General features: G+C 50.2%; 2 protein-coding genes and 1 long non-coding RNA gene across 6 annotated transcripts; 1 reads left to right on the top strand and 2 right to left on the bottom strand.

Annotated features, from left to right (window-relative positions):
- Nucleotides 1-7,529: 7,529 nt before the first annotated feature.
- LOC125136620 (myeloid-associated differentiation marker-like) lies at nucleotides 7,530-9,900 on the bottom strand. Its single transcript, XM_047797465.1, has 4 exons — nucleotides 9,801-9,900; nucleotides 9,493-9,768; nucleotides 9,345-9,389; nucleotides 7,530-9,223 (listed from the first exon to the last, which is right to left on the bottom strand). The coding sequence occupies exons 1-4, from the start codon at nucleotides 9,898-9,900 to the stop codon at nucleotides 8,967-8,969; spliced, it is 678 nt and encodes a 225-aa protein (XP_047653421.1). The 3' UTR covers nucleotides 7,530-8,966.
- Nucleotides 9,901-10,187: 287 nt separating this feature from the next.
- LOC125136083 (uncharacterized) lies at nucleotides 10,188-15,017 on the bottom strand. 2 transcript variants are annotated; one of them, XR_007137105.1, is made up of 5 exons: nucleotides 14,986-15,017; nucleotides 14,597-14,748; nucleotides 14,218-14,331; nucleotides 13,924-14,044; nucleotides 10,188-10,598 (listed from the first exon to the last, which is right to left on the bottom strand). It is a non-coding gene; the product is annotated as an uncharacterized LOC125136083 (long non-coding RNA). The 2 variants fall into 2 exon arrangements; XR_007137106.1 differs by lacking the exon at nucleotides 14,986-15,017 and having other exon boundaries at nucleotides 10,188-10,375; nucleotides 10,490-10,598; nucleotides 14,597-14,979.
- A 254-nt stretch (nucleotides 15,018-15,271) lies between these two features.
- On the top strand, nucleotides 15,272-19,061 carry LOC125136071 (myeloid-associated differentiation marker-like). 3 transcript variants are annotated; one of them, XM_047796696.1, is made up of 2 exons: nucleotides 15,272-15,540; nucleotides 15,884-19,061. In XM_047796696.1, the coding sequence occupies exon 2, from the start codon at nucleotides 15,929-15,931 to the stop codon at nucleotides 16,898-16,900; it is 972 nt and encodes a 323-aa protein (XP_047652652.1). In that variant the 5' UTR covers nucleotides 15,272-15,540; nucleotides 15,884-15,928; the 3' UTR covers nucleotides 16,901-19,061. The 3 variants fall into 3 exon arrangements, with proteins under 3 accessions (XP_047652652.1, XP_047652651.1, XP_047652650.1); XM_047796695.1 differs by having other exon boundaries at nucleotides 15,272-15,641; XM_047796694.1 differs by having other exon boundaries at nucleotides 15,272-15,641; nucleotides 15,753-19,061.
- Nucleotides 19,062-23,238: the final 4,177 nt, after the last annotated feature.

Raw genomic sequence — 23,238 nt, 5'->3', positions numbered from 1 at the left:
GTTAAACTCTGTATTTTCCTTCACCACCACCTGGTGTCAGGATGTTGGCTTTACTGCTGCAGGCAAAGGGACCCAAGTGTTGTTCAGTAGCACAAATGGCTTGGAAGATAATGACCTGGGCAAAGGAAGAGAGAGGAGGAGGTAACAGAGGTCAGAGAAGCAGGAGGTGAGCATTTGGACGGAACACCCTTCTCTAGACCAGTGGTTCCCCACCCCCACTTGTGAGTCTCAGACACTAAGAGACACAGGATTATGACCAGGGGGCCTTGGAGCCATGTGACCACCAGGCCCTAGAGTAGGAGGTGTACAAGTTTTTCTGTAAACTTTAAAAAAATAGGACAAGGAATATATTTTTCATTTTCGGTATCTAAAATATAGAAAGAAATTCTACAAGTCTGTAATAGAAAAACAACACAATTTAAAATTGCCAAACTGGAGTCCCTGTCGTGGTGCAGTGGTTAATGAATCCGACTAGGAACCATGAGGTTGCGGGTTCGGTCCCTGCCCTTGCTCAGTGGGTTAACGATCCGGCGTTGCCGTGAGCTGTGGTGTAGGTTAGAGACGCGGCTCGGACCCCGCGTTGCTGTGGCTCTGGCGTAGGCTGGTGGCTACAGCTCCGATTCGACCCCTAGCCTGGGAACCTCCATATGCCGTGGGAGCGGCCCAAGAAATAGCAAAAAATAAATAAGTAAAAAATAAAAAAAAATAAAATTGCCAAACTTCCTAAGACATTTCAGTGTATCTTACTGATTTAAACACTGCAATATTTTTCATACTTCTTTAGATATCATAGAATTGTAATTTTTAAGTTTTAATTTTTTTTTACCCTCTATGCAAATTCAACTCTTGCTCCAGGGGTTCTGGTCTATGAGAATGGCTACTATATACAAAAATAAGAATTAATGTAAAAGATAAATGATTTAGATGCACTAACTTTGCCTAATCAGTCATTGTGCTACTTTGGAAAAATGTATCGATTGTGCATAGCTTGACAAAATAGGCTGGAATATTTTGCAAAGACAAATATATGAATGGGAGGTAAACACAAAAAAGTGCTCAAAATCATTAATAGTGAGGAAAATGCAAAGTGTATCCCCAGTAAGATATCTCCATACACCTTAAACAAACACTATTATTATTTTTTCAAAAGAGTGAGCAGAAGACAGGAAACATGAGTCAGTGCCAAGCTGTAGAGGGCCTTAATTTTCACCTGGAGAAGCTTGAACTTTTTTCTTTAAAAATATTTGAGACTTTTGAGAAGGGCAATGACATGATTTTTAAAATAAAGTTTCGGAAAGATTAATCAGACATATATTCATAGAATGGCTAATTTAAATTTAAAAAAACAATAAAAACATAGTACCTTCTTTACCAGAATGGAAGTATTAAAGTCATTAAAAATACTGAAGATATAAATAAGATAATCGGCTTGTCCAATGGACATGTTTAAAAGTCTAGGAACAAACTTTCTTGCCAAAGCACCAGGAGTCTGTTCCATAGTTTAAACATTTTATAGGACCTTCCCATTAATGGCATTTTTACTGTGTATGCAACAACAGGTGTTGACAGTTAGCTCATGCATCATTTTATCATGTAGTAAAAGACAAGGATTTATAAAAAGATGTTAAAGATCGCTAATTATTAGAGACAGGCAAATCAAACCTGCAAGGAGGGACCACCCTCACACAGGTCCAAATGGCCATCATTAAAAAGTCTACAGACACCTAATGCTGAAGAGGGTGTGGAGAAAAGGAAACCTTCCTACATTGTTGGTGGGAATATAAGCTGCAGTCGCTGTGGAAAACAATATGGAAGTTCATTAGAAAACTGAAAATAGAATTAGCCTATGATTCAGCAATCCCACTCCTGGGCATATACCCACACAAAACAATTCAAAACAATATATGCACCCCTAGGCTCATAGAAGCGCTATTTACAATAGCGAGGACATAGAAACAACCCAAATGTCCACTGACAGATGAACAGAAGATGTGGTACATATGTATATGCAATGCAATACTACTCAGCCATAAAAACAAATGAAATAATGCCATTTGCAAGCAATATGGTTGCAACTAGATATATCATACGAAGTGAAGAAAGTCAGAAAAAGACAAATACTATATGATATCATTGACATGTGGAACCTAAACTATGGCACAAATGAGCCTATCTACAAAACGGAAGCAGATTCACAGACATTGAGAACATACTTGTGGTTGCCAAGGGGGAGAGGGTGTGGGGCAGGGGTGGACTGGGAATTCGGGCTGAGTAGATGCAAACTTATTACATACAGAATGGATACGCAAGGAATTTCTGTTGAGGCGCTGCAGAAACAAATCCAACCGGTATCCATGAGGATGTGGGTTCCATCCTTGGCCTCACTCAGTGGGTTAAGGATCAGGTGTTGCCTTGAGCTGTGATGTAAGTCACAGATGCGGCTTGGATCCCAAGTGGCTGTGGCTGTGGTTAGGACCCCCTAGCCTGGAAACTTCCATATGCCCTGGGTTCAGTCCTAAAAAAGGAAAAAAAAAAAAAGAAAAAAAGAAGAAGAACGGAAGAACAGATAAACAACAAGGTCCTGCTTTATAACACAGGGAAGTATATTCAATATCCTGAGATAAACCGTGATGGAAAATAATATTAAAAATGAATATGTATCTATATGTGTGTGTGTGTATGTATGAACCCATTTTCTGTAAAGCAGAAATTAACACAAGGGTAAATCAAATCTCCTTCAATTTTAAAAAATAATTTTTGAAAAGACAATGATTCAATGTATTTTTTATGTGAATCACCCTTTTTCTTCTTCACTAAGCCCGATGTTTAGCTTTGCTAACTTTATTTCTCTTTAACAAGACATTCTCTCTTTTTCTTTCTTTTTTTTCTTTTTATAGCTGCACCTGTAGCCTGTGGAAGTTCCTGGGCTAGGGGTTGAATCAGAACTGCAGCTGCAGTCTACAGCTCACCACAGCAACACTGGATCGACGCCAGCTCTGCAGCTTGCAATAACGCTGAATCCTTAACCCATTGAGCAAGGCCAGGGATCAAACCTACACCTCATGGACAATATGCTGGGTTCTCAGCCTACAGAGCCACACCTGGAGCTCTGTTCTCAATGAAGGAAGCACGTGGTTGATTCACTTGCCAAACATCCTTCTGAGTCATTATTTTATACTGCCACTGCAGCTGTGCCATCAGAACACATTCCTACACTAATCTCTGAGCCATGCTTGTTGACTCTCGTTATACTCTTGGATCTTTGGACAATGTCGTTGCTCCCTCTCTCTTTCTGTACCTGATCTCATGGTGGACCAAGAACAGCTTGTGACCAGTACTAACCCACACAGCACAGTGGAGGAGCCCTGTCAATACTGAACTCTCCTTGGGAGATGATGGGTGGGCCCAGGGTTGGGGTGCAAGGGACAGGGCTGAACAAAAGTTCTCAGGTCCCTCCACCCAGGGATGCTCTGATTCTCTGGCTTGGGAAGGAGACAGTCTAATGCTCAGAGAGGCTACCCCATCTTTCTGAGCATGCTTCTCCTGATGCCAAGGGAAGGAGGGGGTCACTGCTCGGGGGCCAAGCCAGACAGAAGCTCAGATCCATTCTCCCTCATTTACTCTGTGTGGATCAGCAATATTAGGAAACCTACTTCTTCAGGAGCTATGACAGAGCCCGTGGAAATGCTTCACCTTTTCCGCACACAAATCCCTTTGAGGGGTGACTATCCCAGAAGCACACATGCCCATGCACTCAAATATTGCCTTCACCTCCGGGGCTTCCACACACATCCTGTAATCCACCCACCCCAGGACCTTCAGTGGGCCCCTGGGTCTCAGGGCAGGAAGCTGGCCTTGGAGGAAGTCACGTGACTCCTGCACTAGTTTTCCCTCAGGTGTGGGGGGGTCAGAGTCCTGGGCTCACACTTGGGGGTCCCCCTTGTTGTGCCCCCCAAATGCCAGAGGTCCCCAAATCAGCCAAGAGTCCTCTGGAGGCATGACAAGGAGTCTGGACCCTAATCATGATGCCCCACACTCATTGCCATGGTCCCCTTTCCCTTTTCTGACTCAGGGATTCTGGGAACCCCATCGTATGACCCTAGGGAAGGTGACTATGAAACCTTGGATAAGGTGGATTGCTGCTGTATTTTCCAATATTTGGAAGAAAACTGGTATCAGAGAGATGATTGTGGTCTGGAGTGTGCATCCTGAGGAAATGAGGGCTCTTGAACCAGGCCTCTTTGGTGGAGGAGTAATTTTACACAGTGAGCAGGAGAAGACAGGGGCATGGAGGACTGAGCAAAGTTTATGAGGGAAGGAGGGAGGAGGTGAGACGGAGGGAGTTTCAAGGTGCAGAATCCAGCAGAGCCAGGTCATTCACAGCCTTGGGTACCACATTAAGCCTTTAGGACTCTGGGGTAAGCCATTGTTGGGTTGTCATCAGGGGAATAACATTCATTGACTGAGAAGACTCTGGGGATTTACCCCCAGAATAGGAAAGGGGCAGATGTCCACTGAAGAGTGTTCCAAAAACAAGGGTCCATGAACACTTGGGCTGCAGCGAGGCGTTGTTGACATGACAGGTAAGTGGTGACACTCACAGTGCTCACTGCAGGGCAGGTCTGCTCCAGATGCCCTGGTTCCTCCCAGCAGCCCCGTGAGCCATGTCCTCACTGTCCCCATCTTCCCAGGCACAGGGAGTGTCACTGGCCTGAGATCACACAGCCTGTAAGTAGAGGAGCTGAGATTTGAACCCAGACTGGTGGGCTCAGGATTTTAAAGCCTGCTTGGCATTGATCTTGCACCTTATATCAAGAAAGCAGATTCTTGGCTTTGATTCTGTCATACTCGGGGTGACTGTGGACAAGTCCTGCCACCTCTCTGGGGTCCAGCTGAACATCCTCTATGACAACAGGGTCGGACTAAACACAGGATATTTAAGCTTCCTTTTGAGTTCAAGTGTGACAAATGAGCCTCAGCCCCAACAAAATAGGAGGAATGGAGCCACTGCCTTCCTGAACCACGAGGTTTGGACAATGAACCTCAGGGGAAACCACACAGGCATTGGCATCCTCCTGGGAAGCGAGGTCCCAGGGTTGTATTCAATTTGATTTAGAAAATGTAAGAATATGAGATTTCCGTATATGGGCTTGTGGAGGTAAATGCATATTTGCTTTCATTGACAAAAAAGTAATCAATAGTCAATCTAAGAAAGAAATAGAATATTTTCTTGGAGCCAACCTAAGGATTATAAAGTAGGAGAGATTCTTTCAGGACCCTCCGAGAACTGTTCCAAACAGGTAAGTGATCGGGGGCCAGGACGTAAATGATTTTGGCAAAGATGTACCTGCCATCAAGCACACATTTGGGTAGAAAATCACCAGTCCTCACGAAGAACGTATATCTTAGTTACCATTGTTAGTGCTTTTCTAAGTAGGGGAAGATGCAAGAAACTGGATTCATAAACATGTCTCCTGAGTCTAACTCTTTAAGGGCAGGGCCGGTTCCGCAGTTTTCCCAGAGCACAAAGTGCCCATCCTGATTGTAGCCCTGAAGTCCTTCAAGGCTGGATTGTGACTGCAGTGCCTAATGACTTGATTTTTGAACAAGGGAGGGGCGGCGGGGGGAGGAACATTCTTTATATCACAATCCCCTCCCTTTCTGTCTTAATTTCAACCAAAGTTTGGGAGGCTTTTTTTTTTTTTTTTTTCCTCTCTATGGCCTCACACACAGCCTATGAAGTTCCCAGGGCAGGGACTGAATCCAAGCCACACCTGTGACCTGAGCCACTACAATCGAATTTCATAATGCACTGCACCACGGTGGAAACTCCTGGGAGGCATTTCTTATTTTGGCCCAGGGTGCTAAGAAAGCTCATTCCAAGCTCAGGCAAGAATTTCCTGGATTGGCCATTCCAAGGGCTACTAGTCCTTTAGTCCTGTTAACAGCAGCCAAACGCCTCTGTACCACCTGTCTTACTCGTCTGTCACAGGCTGGGACATGGTGGCCTCTTGTTGCTTCTTCCCACATCTAGAGTCACATTCTTACCATCATGGAGCTTATACAACTCTCTCTTAGGTCACTCACTTCCAGCTGACCAGATATCATTATTGTTACCAGAATCTCAACCACAGGTTACATTTGTTAATGTAATCTTGTAAAATAGGCAGAACACAAGGAATAGAGCTAGAGACATCAAAAGTCACGAGTAAGGTGTATTCTTCTAAGGAGTGATATTGATACTGGAAAGATGTTACCAGAATCTGGGTTCTTGTTCATAGAGCCAAAAAATGAACTTTGCAAACACACAGGCAGCAAGCAAGCAAAGTCATTATTTCAGGAAGGCAAATATCTCCCAACACAGGCCGAGAAGGGGAAGAAGAGGCCACCTCTCTTGTGTCCTAGAGGGGTTTTTATCCCTAAAAGATGGGGGTACCAATGTGGGTCCAGAAAGATGTGGTTTTTTCCCATTGGCCTTGCCCAGTTACCCACATCAGTCCTTGCCCAATAGGGGTCTTCGGGGTGGAAATACCTTAGGTTTCATGGTTTCTTTGCCCCTCGCTTCCCAAAGACTGAGTCACAATTACTCTCATTCCTTTTCTGTCAGTTGAGGAGTGGGTTAGAGATTAATGTCCATCTGGGCATAGGTACACTCCCTCTAGTAAACAAGGCCTGTGGGGATGTTACCCCCTGGAGCCCTTAAGCCACAAATGTTAATCAATAGCCGAATCAAAGACTGCATCAAAGCCCATGCTCCTACAGTGACTACCTGAGTTATTATTCTGCCTCAGTGCAATGGGGCCAGAGGAAGAAAAACTGATCAATATGGTTGAACAGGTTTCTGCCCTTGGGGAGGTGCAGTTAATGCACAGAGCAGAGGCACCACGCACAGCACAGGTGAGGGGAGAGGCCTAAAGTACAGAGACAAATTTGATCCTCCGTTTTTTTCTTGTCTTCCCTTAACACATGAATTTCATTGTTTCTTAAGATTTTCCTACCAGGGATACCACCTCTGTGAGCCCTCCCCTTCCACCCATCCTGCCCCTGGGTGGGGAACTCCTGCTTCCTCCCAGGATGGGAGTGAGAGGCAGCCCTGAGGGGGCTTCCCCTCCCCTCCCCCACAGCTCTACTGGCCTGGCCCCTCTGCCCTGCTGTCACTAGGATGCTGGGCTCTGGGGCTTTGTGGCTGAGATTAAATGAGGAAGAAGGCTTGGGGTGACTTCCAGGCAACCAGTTATTATAAGTGCTGCTGATCTCAATGCATGCATGCACTCAGACACACACACACAGTGAGTATATACAGACATGCTCTTTTATTTTTTTTCCATTTTTTTTTTATTACTCAAATGAATTTATCACATCTACAGACATGCACTTTTAGAGAGAGGCATCCAGGTGCTGGCAGTGCCTCACTTAAGAGCTAGGAGACAGGCTAGGTCACTGAGATGGGGCCCAGCTGCTAATTTCCCAGGGCCAGGCCACTCCCTAGGTTCTTGCTGAGGTGGGGGTGGGAGGCTGTGGGGGTGGGGGTGGGGGAAGTGGGGGGGTGGAGAGTCAGTTCCCAAACTGAAGAAGGAAATCTGCTAGGCCTATTTTGAACTCTAGGAAAATTTGGGGCTATTGGGATTTGATGATTTCGGGGTTTGTTCTTTGATTTCCTTAGTCTTTTAGTTAGATTTAACAAAAAAAAGGACTATGGATGGGGGAGAAGGAACCAGGTTTCTCTGTATGATTGACAGCAGCCAATGATGGGAACCAGAAACTCCAGGTACTTTAAAGAATCTATATATCCATCCATTTCTAGAGAGCACATGATGTGTGACTCCCAGAGAAGCAGGAAGCAGCAGCAGAAGACAACTGGCACACAACAACACACAGCGTGCCTCACACACACAGTAATGTAATTCCTTTGCCCTGGCAGCAGCAGCCCCCAGCCACCCAAATCACCCTCCAAAGACAAGTTGAAAAGAAACTTATTTTTTAAGTCTTGGGCCACCAAGTAATTTTGGTTTTCGTGACCAGGTAAAAGACCAGGGAGAAAAGAAACAAGCCCAGGCTCACATCAGCTTTAAGGCTGACAGTGGCCATGTTCTTCTCCCTGCAAAGACGGGACGTGCTGTTGTAAACACTGAGGCGGGAAGACCATCTCACTGCCCCTGCCAATTATTTCAGACAATTGTCTTCAAGCCTCTGTGGTTCTTTGCCAGCTCCTTGTTTGATTCCCCCAAGAGAAGGTTGGATGGAAGGCATCCACCTAGATGGACTCTAGGCCATGGGTGTTTAAAAGCCTGCAAAGACGCTGGAACCAATCTCAATGGGGCCGAGCACCAGGCTCAAGAGTCCTGCCACTGGACATTACTGACCTCCAGAGATTGTGTTTAACTTAAAGGGGAGGTGGGCTGTACAGGCCCTCTCTATAGGAAGACAGGAGGAGCCCCAATCCATAGCTACCCACTCCCATCCCCCAAAACCAGACACACACACACACACACACACACACACACACACACACACACACACACCCCATCTAGGGCACAGCCATGGAGACAGGCAGGCTTTGGCAATGAAATTCTTCTGGAGGCCCAGAGGATGAGGAGCTGCACAGAGGGCTGTGTGATGTGCCTTGAGCACCTTAGGAGGAGGGAGGGGCAGAGAAGGAGGACGTCTCGGGGTCCCCAGTGATCAGGAGAAGAAACATGGGAAGACGTGGTCAGCTCACAGGAGATGAAACGGCAAAAGACCAGAAAAGCAGCAAAGAGCAGAAAATGTAGAAAAGATGAGAGCAGACAGAGAAAGAGGCAAAGCAGAGTGTGGGCAGCCAGAGAAAAGAGGGAGGGAGACAGAGCAGAAGAAGGGAAGGAAACAGAGAAGAGGCTGGGATGAGGGGGAGGGACGTGAGAAGGGTCAGAGGGCACCAGGAAGAGGCCACCAGAGGACACCAGTAGAGAAACTTCCAGTGAGAATGGTTATCGGGAGCCCCTGGGCTGAGCCTGAGTTCCTACAAGAGCCTCTCGGGCCAAGTACGCGGTGTCAGCCACGTAAAGCAGCAGGTTGATGGCTGTCAAGATGGTCACGGTCAGTCGCTGGTCCCAGATGCAGACGAAGGAGGTGAGGTGATCGCTGCAGCTGGCATCGCTGGACCGCTGGGGCTGGCCGCCCAACTTCTCACTGAACTGGTAGAGAGGCCAGAGGACCAGAGCCGTGGTGTAGAGGAGGCAGAGAGCTCAATTTCCTCTACAGGAAAGTAGGGTGGTTGGGCATCCGTGGTCTGTTGTCATGATTGTTTCATGGGGTGGACACAACACCAGGTGGAAAGGGATAGAGTGCAGGACCATGAACCTCACCAGGGCGGACGGGTGCCCGAAACGAACGGGCAGCTGATAAAGCTGCTGTAAATGAAGGCAAAAATGACACAGACCATGAAGATCACCAGCCTCCTAAGCACACCTGGAACAGTAGGCACAATGCAGGATACATTGCCTGTCAAGGCTCAGATCCAGGACGCTTCGGTGGCATAAAGCACAGCGGCGATGCAGGAGAAAGCGGTGGCAGTGGTGGCGCAGTCCCGGGTGGGGCCTGGAGACAAGAACTGAACATACTTGGTGGCAAAAATAATGGAGGCTGAGAGGCAGAATAGGGTGGAGTACAGGGCATAGCCAGAAAGGAGTCGTCCCAGGAGAAGGGGAGGCGGGACTGGAGCCCGCAAAACTCCACTAGGAAGATGAAGAGGCTCACGGTGAAGCAGAAGCACCAGATTAACACACACCCCTTATCCGTGTCCCCACTCTACATGTCCTCGCTGGCCATCAGGGAGAAGGGCACGCAGATGAAGAGCAGCTGCACGAGGCGGAAGAGGACGCTCATGAGGCGCATGGAGCCCAGCCTTGAGGAAGCACACATGGTGATGTGGGCAGGCAGGATGCTCACGGCACCACTGTAGGAACCCTGTAGTTTGAGCACCAAAGGCTTGTTAATACACACCGCGCCCGGGTTGGCTGGTTCCTAGTTCCCTCTGCCTGGTCAGCTCTGATTTTGTCTTTCTTCTTGTTTTTCTGGAAATATAGGACCACCGACCCCTAGAACAGATGTGCTGATCTGGACCATGTCATGACCACACCCACTTTTAAAAGCCAGCCAGGACCCTCCTGGTTAATGCAAACATCTCCAAAAGCAGAAGCACAGCCTACCCTCAGCTCATGGCCTGCAGCGGTTCCCTGCTTCCCTTCCTGGAGGAATCCTGGCTGAAAGCTGGGGCGTTGGTTCTTTCCCACAGTAACGCACTTTCTACCCGGGTTGCTGGCTTCCTTAAGATAAAGCTGCTTTTCTTTGATCCAGTGCTTCTCTCTCAGCCTTGGCCTCTTGAGCGACTCACAAGCTTGAATTAGGTGACAAACATTGGCCATCCAGGCAGGAGTCAGAACCCTGAGCTCCTGACCCCTCCACCTCCTTTGGGCTGAGGCCCAGATGCCACTGGGTAGGTTGGGCTCACCTGCTGGGTGGTGAGGATCTGTAGATATGTTCTAGCAGCTGTGGACGTTGTTATTTTCTGGAACTCGTTCTGTCCCTCCCACTCATTGGCCGTAGCCTGATTTCACTGTCTGTTGAGAGAAGGAAACTGGCACCTGCAGGAGCTGCCATGCTCTTGACTGAGTGAGCTCAGGGTGTACACCCCTGGAGCCCCCCTTCCCACCCCTAGAAGAGAGGGCTGAACCTACACCTGTGACACACTAGCAGTGCCAATGGCAGGACTTCACTGGGATCCCAAGAAGGAGGATAATGCCATCTGGAATGTGACCAGGATGTATTTTGGCAGGACTGTGGAAGGGGCTCCCCAAGATGTATAGTTTGAATAAATTCCAAGAGAAGCAACAGGAGGCAAGCAAATCAAACAAACAAACACAACTAAGTAGGCTGCTAGGTTAGAAAGTATTTGGATATAGAAGCTGAGCCCCTCAAAATACTAGAAGGTGGATATGACCTTGACAGGACAGTGTGCTCCTGAAACCTGAAGGGAGCCCCAGCGCTGGAAGACGCTGTCAGGCTGGATCCCCCCCAGCTGGTGGACATCACTTAGAAGGGGTTCCACTCGCAGAAGCTGAGGGAATTACAGCAAGCCTCTGTGTTTGCTGAAAGTGTGCAGAGAGATAAGAAGTGCCCTCCACCCCAGGAAGGCCCCTCGAAGAAACTGGGCCCTTCTTGGGAAAATCAGTGCATCTCTGGGAAAGAAAATGCCACTGGATGCAACACTGCCAGAAGCTCAAAGGGAACAAGAAAGCAAGAGGGAAACAGAAAGTCAGGAGCAGATTAGGAGACAGAGGAGAGAACAGGACTATGACTCATGATGAGTGAAGGGGCCCAGGGACTCCCCTGGACCCATTCGATCCAACACCCAGTGGAAGCTGGGCCCCCTTCGAGTGTTGTCATTTGGCTTCCTGGAAACCCCCAGGGGGCTGCTGCAGTGGTGGGGTTCCTGGGAAACTGTGGCAATGCCCTTCCTCCAGCCTTTGGGATGCAGGGTGGCATCTTGTCTCTAAGCCCCAGTGCTCACTACAGGCCCCACTGCCCAATTCCGCTACTGGGTCGGGACTGCTATGTCAACTAAATTCTCAGGTCACTTCTCCTAAGAAGCAAGGACTTTTAAGGCCAATTTCCCCTGAGCAGCCCTCGTGTCTGCAGATGCTCTACCCCAACCTGAGGAGGAGAAGGAGGGGGTTCAACCCTCCCTCTGGCCAGATGAGAACCAGGATCTGTGTGGACAGACTACCGGGTGGGAAGGAATCCAACTCCTGTTTGCACCAGGCTGAGAGGGGATGCCAACCTCAAGGGAAAATCCGTACCCACTTAAGAAGGAAGCTTTAGGAGGAATGCAGGCTTCCCTTCACAAACATTTGAAACTGGGTCCCATGGGGGCAGCCAAACTCCATCTAGTAAAATGAGGACATCGGTGCTGCTACCTGAGGCTGTGGCCATTGCTTATTGCCCAGGGCAACAGCTCACCAGGTCTCCTGGGATCAAAGTGACTGGCAGGGCCGCTGGGGATCAGTTAATGGCAGCCTCAACTCCGACCCAGCCTGGTCGGGCTTCAAGGCCGTTTACCATGAGGACGAGAAGGAAGGGCTCAGGAGCGGGACTCACCATCACTGCCTCTCACCCTTGCTGGGAGATGAACACCTGGGCATCGTATTGTTTCCCGAGGCCTCGTGGACCCAGGGCTCAGCATTTCCACAAAGGTCTCAGTATGGCTCAGATGCCTTATTCACCTTGACTCGGCCTTTCCTCAAAGGGATCCATAGACAGAAAACTACCCAACACATGACCAGGGGTTGCCTGGTCTGTGCTGAGAACACTCCCCAGGCTGGAAAAGCCTCTCCAAGGCCCAAAGTGCAAAATAAAGGACTGTGACTGTTAGCAGGCTGGCAGATAGGTCTGTGGAGTGTGGGCCAACGGCCCAGATGCTTGGGTAACAGCACAGCTGCTCTGCAGTGATTCTCCCCACCCCACCCCCCGTCACCCTTGGCCATGTCAGGAGACTGGTCTAATCCCACACCTCACAGCTGGGTTGGGTCTGGCCTCCAACCACGAAGGTATTTATCTCTTTGTCCTGTGCCATCATCTGTGGAAAGGGAGCTTAGGATGGTTCCTAACTCCAAGTCCAAAGCTTCAAAGCTCTGAAACTTGTCAAAGAATGTTTAAAATTCATTGGGTAACAAAACATGACATGAGAAGATATGAAATACTTCATGGTCTTTATTTCTTTCACTTTGTGTGAATGTTCAGAAGTACAGCTGCAACTTATGATGGAGCGTGATAAGGTGAGAAAAAAGAATGCCTATATGTATGTGTAATTGGGTCACCTTGCTTTGCAGTAGAAAACTGACAGAACACTGTCAACCAGCTATCAGGGAACAAAATAAAAATAACTTAACAACAACAACAACAACAAAAGCGCAGTTGCAGAAAGATTACTGTGCTTCACTACAAGGTATTTTCAGACAGCGATGGGTGTCGTGTTAAATTGAGTAGATGCACCATGTCACCTGGTGAGGCTGAAAATTTCTGAATTCTGGAGTATGAACCAATGGTTTTAGAAAGGGATTCTTGCCTGTGCTAACGCCATTTTACAGATGAGGAAACCAAGGCTCAGGGATTTAGTGTTTCCCTAAAACCCATGACTAGGAGTGGGACCCAGACAACTGTGCCAAAGCTGTGGGTTTGAGCCCTGTGCTCTCCAGCCCAGCATTGCAGCAGGGCCCGTGGGTGGGAGCCCACGACCAAAGCTCGGGGCTCTAGGAACCCAGGACCCACCTCAGGGCCACGGCCTCCTTCACAGAAACCTGAAGGGACAGGGGTCTGGCCTCTCCTCCCTGCAGCCACCCCTAGAAGGAACTGCCACCTGAGGGGACACAGCCCCACCCAGAGGAGGGCAGGTGCAGAGGTGAGCAGGGAGAGGCCCTGGGGGAGAGCAAGGCAGTGGGGACAAGATGACATGGGAAGTGGGAACCGGTTTGCACCCCTCCCCGCAGGTTTGCCTGAACCTGTGCCTCTCCCCCATTTGGGAAGGAGACCCCAAGCCCATTACTCCAAGGTGGAGCCTCATGGAGGAAACGCAGACTCCGTGGACAGGAAGTCTGGCTGCTGAGCCCCAAAGCTGCCGTCCAGGTGGGTGTCTGGAAAGATCTGGGAGTAGTACCAGCTGAGGGGGCGATGTGTCTGGCCTGGGAGACTGGTTAGCAGCTTCCAAGCTGGGAAGCAGGGATTGGAGATGAACGAGGGTGTTGCGTCTGGATGACGTGTGATGTGGAGCCGTTCAGGGCATCCCAGGGGAGCGGGTGTTGGCCGCATCCTCCTGGTGGAGGCAACCCGCTTCCTCCCAGGCTTTGTCTAGAACCCAGGGCTGTTCCTGGGCTGTCAGCCTGTACTCACCAATGCCTGCACACGGGTCCAGCTTGGGCAGTGGTGTGAAAAACAACGCGAAGGACCATTTCCACCATTTTTTTGTGGATCATCTCTGTACAGAAGCCTGGCTTTTTCCAGCTGGGTAGGTCTGAGGTGGAAAACAGAGTAGAAGTCCACTAATAGCCCACTGGCTGCCCTTGGGCATTAGAGCCTCCCGCAGGGACCTGTCCTAAAGGAAATCCACCCACCGCCCCTGTAGGGCACACACACTGGCCAAACCGAGTGCCCTGTCAGGTGTCAAAGGCAGAGACCATCTCACACCTTGCTTCCCCACACACAGGGGGAGTGGTGAGCCTCCGCCAGGTTCCCCACGAGTCCTCCTCCTCCCAGAGATGGGCCATGGGAGGCCAGAGCCCCAGGCAGCCCCGTCAGACCCTGGGAGAGAAAGCACAGCAGGTTCAGTCCCCTGGAAGTTCAGACCCACTCTCATCCTGGCTTGAAGGCAAAGAGGCCTTTGGAAAGGGAGCAGGCTTCTCACATTTGCATAAGTAATTTCCTGTCCTTGTTGGAAGAATCCTTATTATGGAGCAGCAGGAAAGCCTGCACCTACGGAATCTCCTCCCACTTACCCATGCTAACTGCAAAATAGGAACTGCGAGACCCTTTCAGGGGCCAGCATTCTTCCGAAGGCAAAACATACCTTGGCCAGGCTATATTACAGTAAATACTCGTTCACTCCTTTTGTCTTGGTCATGGGCTTATAGCTAGGATCGTGCCAATCTGCTCAGACATGTCCCAGGGGACTTCTGGAAGGGATGGAGGTCCACCCCCACTTCACCTCGCTTTCTTCTCCTGAACAGATTTCAAACAAACAAATTCTCCCTCAGACAGAGCCAGGTCCAGAGGGCCAGACTGCCATTGCCCAGTCCTGCAGTATCTGAACTGACCCCCAAAGGACAAAGGGCAACGAAAGTGCCCGAATGGGTGGGACGGGGGGCTCCAGGGTGCATATACCTGGACGCACTCATTCAAGAGCATGGCTGCTCTTGGAGTTCCCGTCGTGGCTCAGCGGAAATGAATCTGACTAACCTCCATGAGGACGCAGTTTCAATCCTTGGCCTCGCTCAGTGGGTTAGGGATCCGCTGTTGCCTTGAGCTATGGTATAGGTTGCAGATATGGCTCAGATCTGAACTACCTTAAGCCCTGAGTATGGCTCTAAAAAGAAAAAAAAAAAAAAGAAAGAGAAAGAGAGAAAGAGAGTAAGAAATTAGAAGAAAAAGACAAAGCACTGCTAGTGCTCTGCTCCTGCAGAGGCCAGTTTCCTCCTCTCAACAGAAAGTGAAAGCAGCTGTGGCCAGGGAGTGGGAGGGACAGGAAAAGTTCCGGAAAATAACAACATCCGCGGCTGCTGGAACATACCTTCAGATCCTGGCCAGCTGCAGCCAGGGGGACACAACCTCCCCAGTGGCATTTGGAACTGGCCCCAAAGGAGGTGGAGGGGCCACGAGCCTGGGGATCTGACTCCTGCCTGGATGGCCAACGTGTGTCACCAAATTCAGGCTGATCACTCAAGAGGCCAAGGCTGAGAGAGAAGCACTGGATCAAAGAAAAGCAGCTTTATCTTAAGGAAGCCAGCAACCCAGGTAGAAAGTGCGTTACTGTGGGAAAGAACCAACGCCCCAGCTTTCAGCCAGGATTCCTCCAGGAAGGGAAGCAGGGAACCGCTGCAGGCCATGAGCTGAGGGTAGGCTGTGCTTCTGCTTTTGGAGATGTTTGCATTAACCAGGAGGGTCCTGGCTGGCTTTTAAAAGTGGGTGTGGTCATGACATGGTCCAGATCAGCACATCTGTTCTAGGGGTCGGTGGTCCTATATTTCCAGAAAAACAAGAAGAAAGACAAAATCAGAGCTGACCAGGCAGAGGGAACTAGGAACCAGCCAACCCGGGCGCGGTGTGTATTAACAAGCCTTTGGTGCTCAAACTACAGGGTTCCTACAGTGGTGCCGTGAGCATCCTGCCTGCCCGCATCACCATGTGTGCTTCCTCAAGGCTGGGCTCCATGCGCCTCGTGAGCGTCCTCTTCCGCCTCGTGCAGCTGCTCTTCATCTTCGTGCCCTTCTCCCTGGTGGCCAGTGAGGACGTTCTGAAGGGGGACATCATTAACTGGTGTATATCCACCTGGTGCTTCTGCTTCACCGTGAGCCTCTTCATCTTCCTAGTGGAGTTTTGCGGGCTCCAGTCCCGCCTCCCCTTCTCCTGGGATGGATTTCTCTATGCCTATGCCTTTAACTTCGCCATCGTCTGCCTCACAACCTCCATCATCTTCGGCACCGCCCACATTCAGTTCTTGTCTCCAGGCCCCACCCGGGACCGCGCCACCACTGCCACCGCTTTCTCCTGCATCGCCGCTGTGCTCTATGCCATTGAAGTGGCCTGGGTCTATGTCCGTCCTGGTGATATATCCTGCTTTGTGCCCACCTTGCCAGGCATGCTCCGGAGGCTGGAAAACATTGTGGCCTGTTTAATCCTCACCATCAACAGCAGCCGCTCCCTGTACCAGCACCAGCCGGCCCTGGAGTGGTGCGTGGCCGTGTATGCCATCTGCTTCATCCTGGGCGCCGTGAACTTCCTGGTGAATGGGTCTGACTGTGACAACGACAAAAAGCTGCCTGTCAGTTACCCCCGCTTCCTGCAGGGACAGACCGTGCTCTCACTCCTCCTCTACGCCAGCGCTCTGGTCCTCTGGCCTCTCTACCAGTTCAATGAGAAGTTGGGCGGCCAGCCCCAGCGGTCCAGCGATGCCAGCTGCAGCGATCACCACACCTCTTTCATCTGCATTTGGGACCTACGACTGACTGTGACCATCTTGACAGCCATCAACCTGCTGCTTTACGTGGCTGACACCGCGTACTTGGCCCGAGAGGCAAAAGGGCTTATTATAACCTTTCTCACTGGAAGATTCTTTACTGGTGTCCTCTGGTGGCCTCTTCCTGGTGCCCTCTGACCCTTCTCACGTCCCTCCCCCTCATCCCAGCCTCTTCTCTGTTCCCTTCCCTTCTTCTGCTCTGTCTCCCTCCCTCTTTTCTCTGGCTGCCCACACTCTGCTTTGCCTCTTTCTCTGTCTGCTCTCATCTTTTCTACATTTTCTGCTCTTTGCTGCTTTTCTGGTCTTTTGTCGTCTCATCTCCTGTGAGCTGACCACGTCTTCCCATGTTTCTTCTCCTGATCACTGGAGACCCCGAGACGTCCTCCTTCTCTGCCCCTCCCTCCTCCTAAGGTGCTCAAGGCACATCACACAGCCCTCTGTGCAGCTCCTCATACCCCGGGCCTCGGGAGGGCTCTTGTTGCCAAAGCTGCCTGTGCCCCTGGCTGTGCCTTAGGTGTGGGGTGTGTGTGGATTTGGGGGGTGGGGTGGATAGCTAGGGATTGGGCCCCCTTTTTCCCAGTGGAGGAGGTGTACAGTGCACCTCTCCTTTGAGTTAAGGTCTGCAAAGCTCAGTAATATCTAGTGGCAGGAAGCTTCACACAGAGACCCTCTGAGGCCCACCTGGTGCTCAGCCCCACCTGAGACTGGCTCCAGAGTTTGTGCAGTCTTACCAAAATCCACAGCGGGCTCCGAGGAAGCCAGGGGTGGGCTCCTTCCATCCCACCTACTCTCTGGGGAATCGAAAGTGGAGCTGGCAAAGGAGGCCAAGGTCTTTAGGACAACTGTCTAGAGCACTTTTGAAGGTCAGGGACGTGACCCTCCTGCCTCAGTGCTAAAGGCAGCATGTCCTGCCTCTGCAGGGAGAAGCAAATGGCCACTGCCAGCTTGAAAGCTGATGTGAGCCTGGGTGTTTTATTTTTCTTTTCTTGTTTCTGGCTAGGAGGGCAAAAATGCTGGGTGCCCCTGTTCTTCAAGGAGAAGTTTCTTTGCAAATTCTCTTGGGGTGGTGGCTGGGCTGGGTGGGGACTGCTTCTGCCACAGTCAAAGAAACTGTAGGGCGTGAGAGTGTTTTTCATGTGCCTCTAGCCTTCTGCTATGGCCTCCTGCTTCTCTGAAACTCAGGCATAATCCGATCTCTAAAATGTATACAGTTATTTCTCTTATTCCCTGGAACTTCTGCTTCACATCAGCCCCTCTGCTAGACATAGAGAAAAGCCTTGTCCCTGATCCCAAATCCAGCCAGTTCCTTATGCTTTAACCTTTTAAAGATGAAAGAAAGAAAAACCACAAACCCCACACATCACCAAACCCTAATTGCCTCCAATGTGCCTAGAGCTCAGAAGAGGCCTAGAAGATTCCCAGCCTCCCCCCCAGAGTCCCTCTCTGGGAGCCCCTCCCCCAGCCTCCCCTCCCCCTGCCCAGCCAGAGCCTAGGGAGTGGCCCAGCCCTGGGAAACTAGAGTTAGGCCCCACCCCAATGCTCTACATCCTGTCCTCTAGCTCTTGAAGGGGCCCTGCAGCTCCTAGATGCCTCTCTCTTTAACATGTGGGCCTGTGTGCTTATCAGTGTGTGTGTGTGTGTGTGTGTGTGTACACGTGCATGCATTGAGATCAGCAACACTTTTTAGTAACTGGGGGCCTGGAAGTCACCCCAGGCCTTCTTCCTCTTTTACTCTCAGCCACAAAGCCCCAGAGCCCAGCATCCCAGTGTCAGCAGGGCAGAGGGCCCAGGGCAGCAGAGCTGTGGGGGAGGGGAGGGGAGGGGAGGGACCCTCACGGCTGCCTCTCACTCCTTTGCTGGGAGGAAGCAGGAGCTCCTCACCCAGGGGCAGGTTGGGTGGATGGGGAGGGCCCAAGGAGGTGGTCCCATGGCAGGCAAATCTGAAGATGAAATGAAATAAAATGCACGTGTGAAGGCAAGGCAAGAAAATATGGAGCGTAAAAGGGGTCTCTGTACTTTGGGCCTCCCCCCTCCCCTCTAGTGTGCATGGTGCCTCTGCATTCTCTTGAACCAGACCTCCCCAAGGGCAGAAACACCTACTCACCCAGAAAGACACATGTTTCTTCTTCTGGCATCAGTCCCATCTCTCTTTACAGCCCTGTTTACTCCTGACCTTGTTCATGTCACTAGCTAGAGGACTTGGATTTGGGCTCTTTTACAAGATTCTTGTTCTTGTCTTAATAAGTGTGTCACTGAGCCTCTGATCAAAACAATCATGACCAGCTGACGTGACAGGGTTGACCTGATGTCTGTGGTTCTGTAAGGTCCATGGTGGTAACAGTGGGACTCTAGGTGTGGGAAGGAACAACAAAAGGGAACCACGTCCTGGAGCCTGATGGACCCACGAGACAGGTGCTCCAGAGGCTTTTGGCGGCAGGTCACAGGACCAGGTGAGTAATACACCTGAGAGCCTATGGATGGAATCCTCACCTGACCCGGGATGAGCCTTCCTAGTGCCCTGGGACAAGAGGCTAATAAAATGCTTCCCACACCCTGGTTGAAATAGAGCCTGAAAGGTAGGGGATGGTGAAATAGGAACGTTGCCCACCACCCAGACCTACAAGAATCAAGCCATTAGCCTCTGCAGTCACTGACTACAATCCACCCTGCAAGGAATTCAGGGCTAAAATCAGGATGAGACACTTTGCGCTCTGGCAAAACTGGTAGAACGGGCCCTCAGATCCTTAGATATTTTCAGGAGAAATTTGTATGAACCCAGTGTCATGCATCTTCCCATACTTAGAAAGGCACTAGAACTCTTAACTAAGACGTCTGTTCCTTTGAAGAGCTGTGGCCTTGCCAGGATGTGTGCCTGGTGCATGTACCCCTTCCCCAAAATCACATACACACTGGCCTCCCCCCTTTGCTCTTCAGAGCAGATCTCAGAGCTTTCTGAAAGACTTTCTCCCCAGCTATAATCCTCAGCTTGGCTCACATAAAACTTCCCACTTCTTTGATGATTGATGATTGATTAGGGATTTCATCAACACAAGCAAGTGTGCACTGACCTCCCCAAGTTTGTGGGCAGAAACCTCAAATTCCTACGTTTTCCTGAAGCAAACTGAATAGAACCTAGAACCTCACTTTCCAGGAGGATGGTGATGCCTCTGTGCTTTAGTAGAAGAATTGCCCTGGGAGTTCCCACTGTGGCTCAGCCGATTAAGTACCTGACTGGGATCCATGAGGATGCATGTCTAATCCCTGGCCTCACACAGTGGCTTAAGGATTCCATAGTGCCTTGAGCTATTGGGTAGGCCACTGGCTACAGCTCCAATTCCTCCCTAGCCTGGGAACTTCCACATGCCATGGGTGCGGCCTTAAAAAGACAAAAGAAATCTACCAAATGAAAAAACAAACAAAATTTACCCCGGAATGGGCTGACCTGAGGCTCACTGTCCAAATCTCATGGTTCATGAGAGCAGCTGCTCCATCCCTCCTATTTGTTGGGGGTCAAGGGTCCTTTGTCACGATTCCAAGGCAAGGTCCAGTCCCCTCACCTTGGAGCTCAAAACAGACTGCTAAGCCCTTAGTTTTGTCCCATCTTCTTGTCATAGAGAAGGTGTAGCTGGGGGCCAGGGAGGTGCCAGGATATGTCCTCAGTCCCCCTGTGTATGGCAGAGTAAAGGTGAGACCCAGGCATCCTGGTTCCCAGACAGCGGTCTTTCCACTGCCCACGCTGCCTGTTCTAAGTGTGGAGACAGCAGGATCCTTAACACACTGAGGGAGGCCAGGGATCGAACCCACATCCACAATGACACTCTCTTGGGTTCTTAACCCATTGAGACACAGTGAGATCATTAATACAATACCTTTTAAGAAAACAAAATTTCAGTGTGAAAAATACACCCAGTGGAAAAGCAGGTCCAGGGGAGGCTCGTTGGCCAGACGGTCTCCATAGTCCCTGCCTCCGGGATGGGCAGGCTGGGGGAGGGGCTAAGAGATGCCCACACAGGCCTGTCTCCAAAGGCAGGGGAAGGGAGGGGCCTGGGGTCCAGGGCTCTGGGGAGGAGGAGCTGTGGCCCCCAAGCCCACCTGCTGGGTGGCCAGGCCCTCCCCCAGCCCTTTGGCACCACAGTTGATGGAGAAGCCCTGTGTCAAGGCCTCAGATGCTTCCCTTGCTCCTGCCTGGCCTGGGCTCCCTGTCTCCCAGGGCCTCGGCCAGAGGCTCCCTCATCAGCAGGCAGCCAGAGCTGCCCTACCCACGGCCCAGCAGGTCAGAGCCTTCTCTAGGCAGGGGTGACTCCAGCTGCCGCCAGCCCCAGACTGTGGCCTGAGCCGCGTCCAGGACAGAGCCCAGGGCACAGATGTTCCTATTCTCTGGTTCTGGACAAAATTCTTGGGAAATCATGGAACCAACCTTCCACAATCCATCTTTGAGAGGAGAGAAGAGGGGCCCCACTTCCTTTGGGACCTCTCCTTACACAAATTCCTTAAGGAGAGCTTGTGGTTATTTCTGGTGCTTCAGGAAGAAGGAGGGACTTCCTGAGTGTTTTGCTTTGGGACCTTGGGAGAGGCTGGCCTGTCCACAGTTGTCCCCCATCTCACCCTCTGCCCTCCTCCCCCAGGGCCTTGGAAGCCCAGCTTAATCTTCTCCCCTCCCACAAACTCAGTTTCAGCTTTGTTCTTAGAGTCAGGGAGAACTTGCCCAAATACAGCACATAATGACACAGTTGTCTGATCTTCAAGCAAACAGGGAAGCTCAGCCACCTGCCCCTTAGTAGGAATCTATTACTATTGTATTGAAAAAAAAAAAGCCTGATATGTGATGGATATATTATTATGCTTCTATTATAAAATAGAATGAAAAACTCTTCATTCACGTTAAAAAGTAAAATAGGAGCCTTCAAGGATAAACCTTACAATGCAGACACACAAGGAAAGGATATCAACTTTTTGGTCACTGATGTATTCCCAGGGCTGAAAAGGAAGACTGGCACAGTGAGGTTACTTCAAGGAATATAACATGAGCTGACAGCCTGGGCCACCTGACTGGTCTGTATTCCATCCCTCCTGCCCTTTAGGGAAAATGTCTGAGAATCAGTGATTCACATGTTATCTCCCAGAATCTTCCTCACAACCCCTGGTCCTGGGTGATGAACATCTGCATGCAGGGAACCACGAAGAACCTGGTCCATATTTGAGGACGTGCCCATAATTTGAATTTTTATGAAAGACTGGGTCTCTCCCAAGATAAAAAACTTGAAGGTAGGAAAAATTGACCTTCCCCCAAAGTGGAGCCTGGACACACACTTAAGGAGCCAGTGACACACAGGTAAAAGCTCAGATCAGAATTCCTTGTGCTTGGCCAGCTAGCATCCGGTGTGCATTTCCAAAGGCCATGGCTCCTGGACCAGCTGCCCTGGTTGCACCCTGGCTTCCCAGCCCCCCTCCTTCCTGGTCTGAGCCTCTTGTGGGCCTGATCCCTTCCTAATAATTTGCCAATCTACCCAGCATCGTTTTAATACGGTATCTCTCTGCTTTTATTGCCAAAATGTTTTCTACAGTGTGTAATTAAGAACCCTCAAGGTGAAAAGCCAAAGCTATTATGTCCATTTCTGGATGAGGAAACCGAGGCTTAGACTGGCATTGACTGAGCGCAGGAAGCGTGATCCAGGCTGAGCTCTGGTCTCAGTTCAGGGTTGGGGGCAGGTGAGATGTAAGGGGAAAGGCCCCGAGATGACCAGGAGGAACTGAAGGAGTTCTCAGTGTCTGGAGAGAGGGAGGAGATGAGGCTGGAGTGGTGGGGAGGGGTCTGAGCTTGCAGGGCTTTGGAGGTGACCTGTGGAGTTTGTACTTCCTCCTAAGAAAGCAAAGAGAAGCCTTCGAAGTACCTCAGTTTGAGCTCAGTCCAAGGCAGATATTGAGGTGAAGAGCAGAGATGAAGGGATCAGGGAGAAGCTTCTGGCAGGTGTCCAGGTGAGGAGATGGATCTGGACCAGGTGGTATCTCTGGAGACAAAGAAGATTGGGTGGATTCATGAGTGTTTTGTGAGGAGCATCTGTGAAGGTGGTGCCTTGGCTGAGACACGAAAAGATGGGGAAGGGGCAGTGTGAGTTGGTGGTAGGGGTTCAAGAGATTGGACTGGACATGATGGGTGTTAGGTGCCTTAAGCGATGCAGAGGGAGAGACAGGAAGAGAGATGGACGTGACGTTGGATGTCAGTAGAGATCAGGTCCAGAGAAACGAATGAGAAGTTGTCACCAGAGGGCCCAGTCACTTAATTCAGCATCTTAAATGTCTCATCAATAGAGAAGTCTCCACTGTCCCCCTAACCCCCACACAACAATAATGCTCCTTCCACCTGTTTTCCCTTGCCATGACATTTATCACCCACTGACCTGACATTACATGTTGGTTCACTTATTATCCATCTCCTGCACTAAAGCGTCAGCTTGGAGATGGGATTAAGATGGCAG

This window comes from Phacochoerus africanus, chromosome 9, assembly GCF_016906955.1.
Source record: "Phacochoerus africanus isolate WHEZ1 chromosome 9, ROS_Pafr_v1, whole genome shotgun sequence".
Taxonomy (NCBI): domain Eukaryota; kingdom Metazoa; phylum Chordata; class Mammalia; order Artiodactyla; family Suidae; genus Phacochoerus; species Phacochoerus africanus.
The sequence above is the reverse complement of the archived record's forward strand: the minus strand, read 5'-3'. Positions and strand labels throughout refer to the sequence as shown.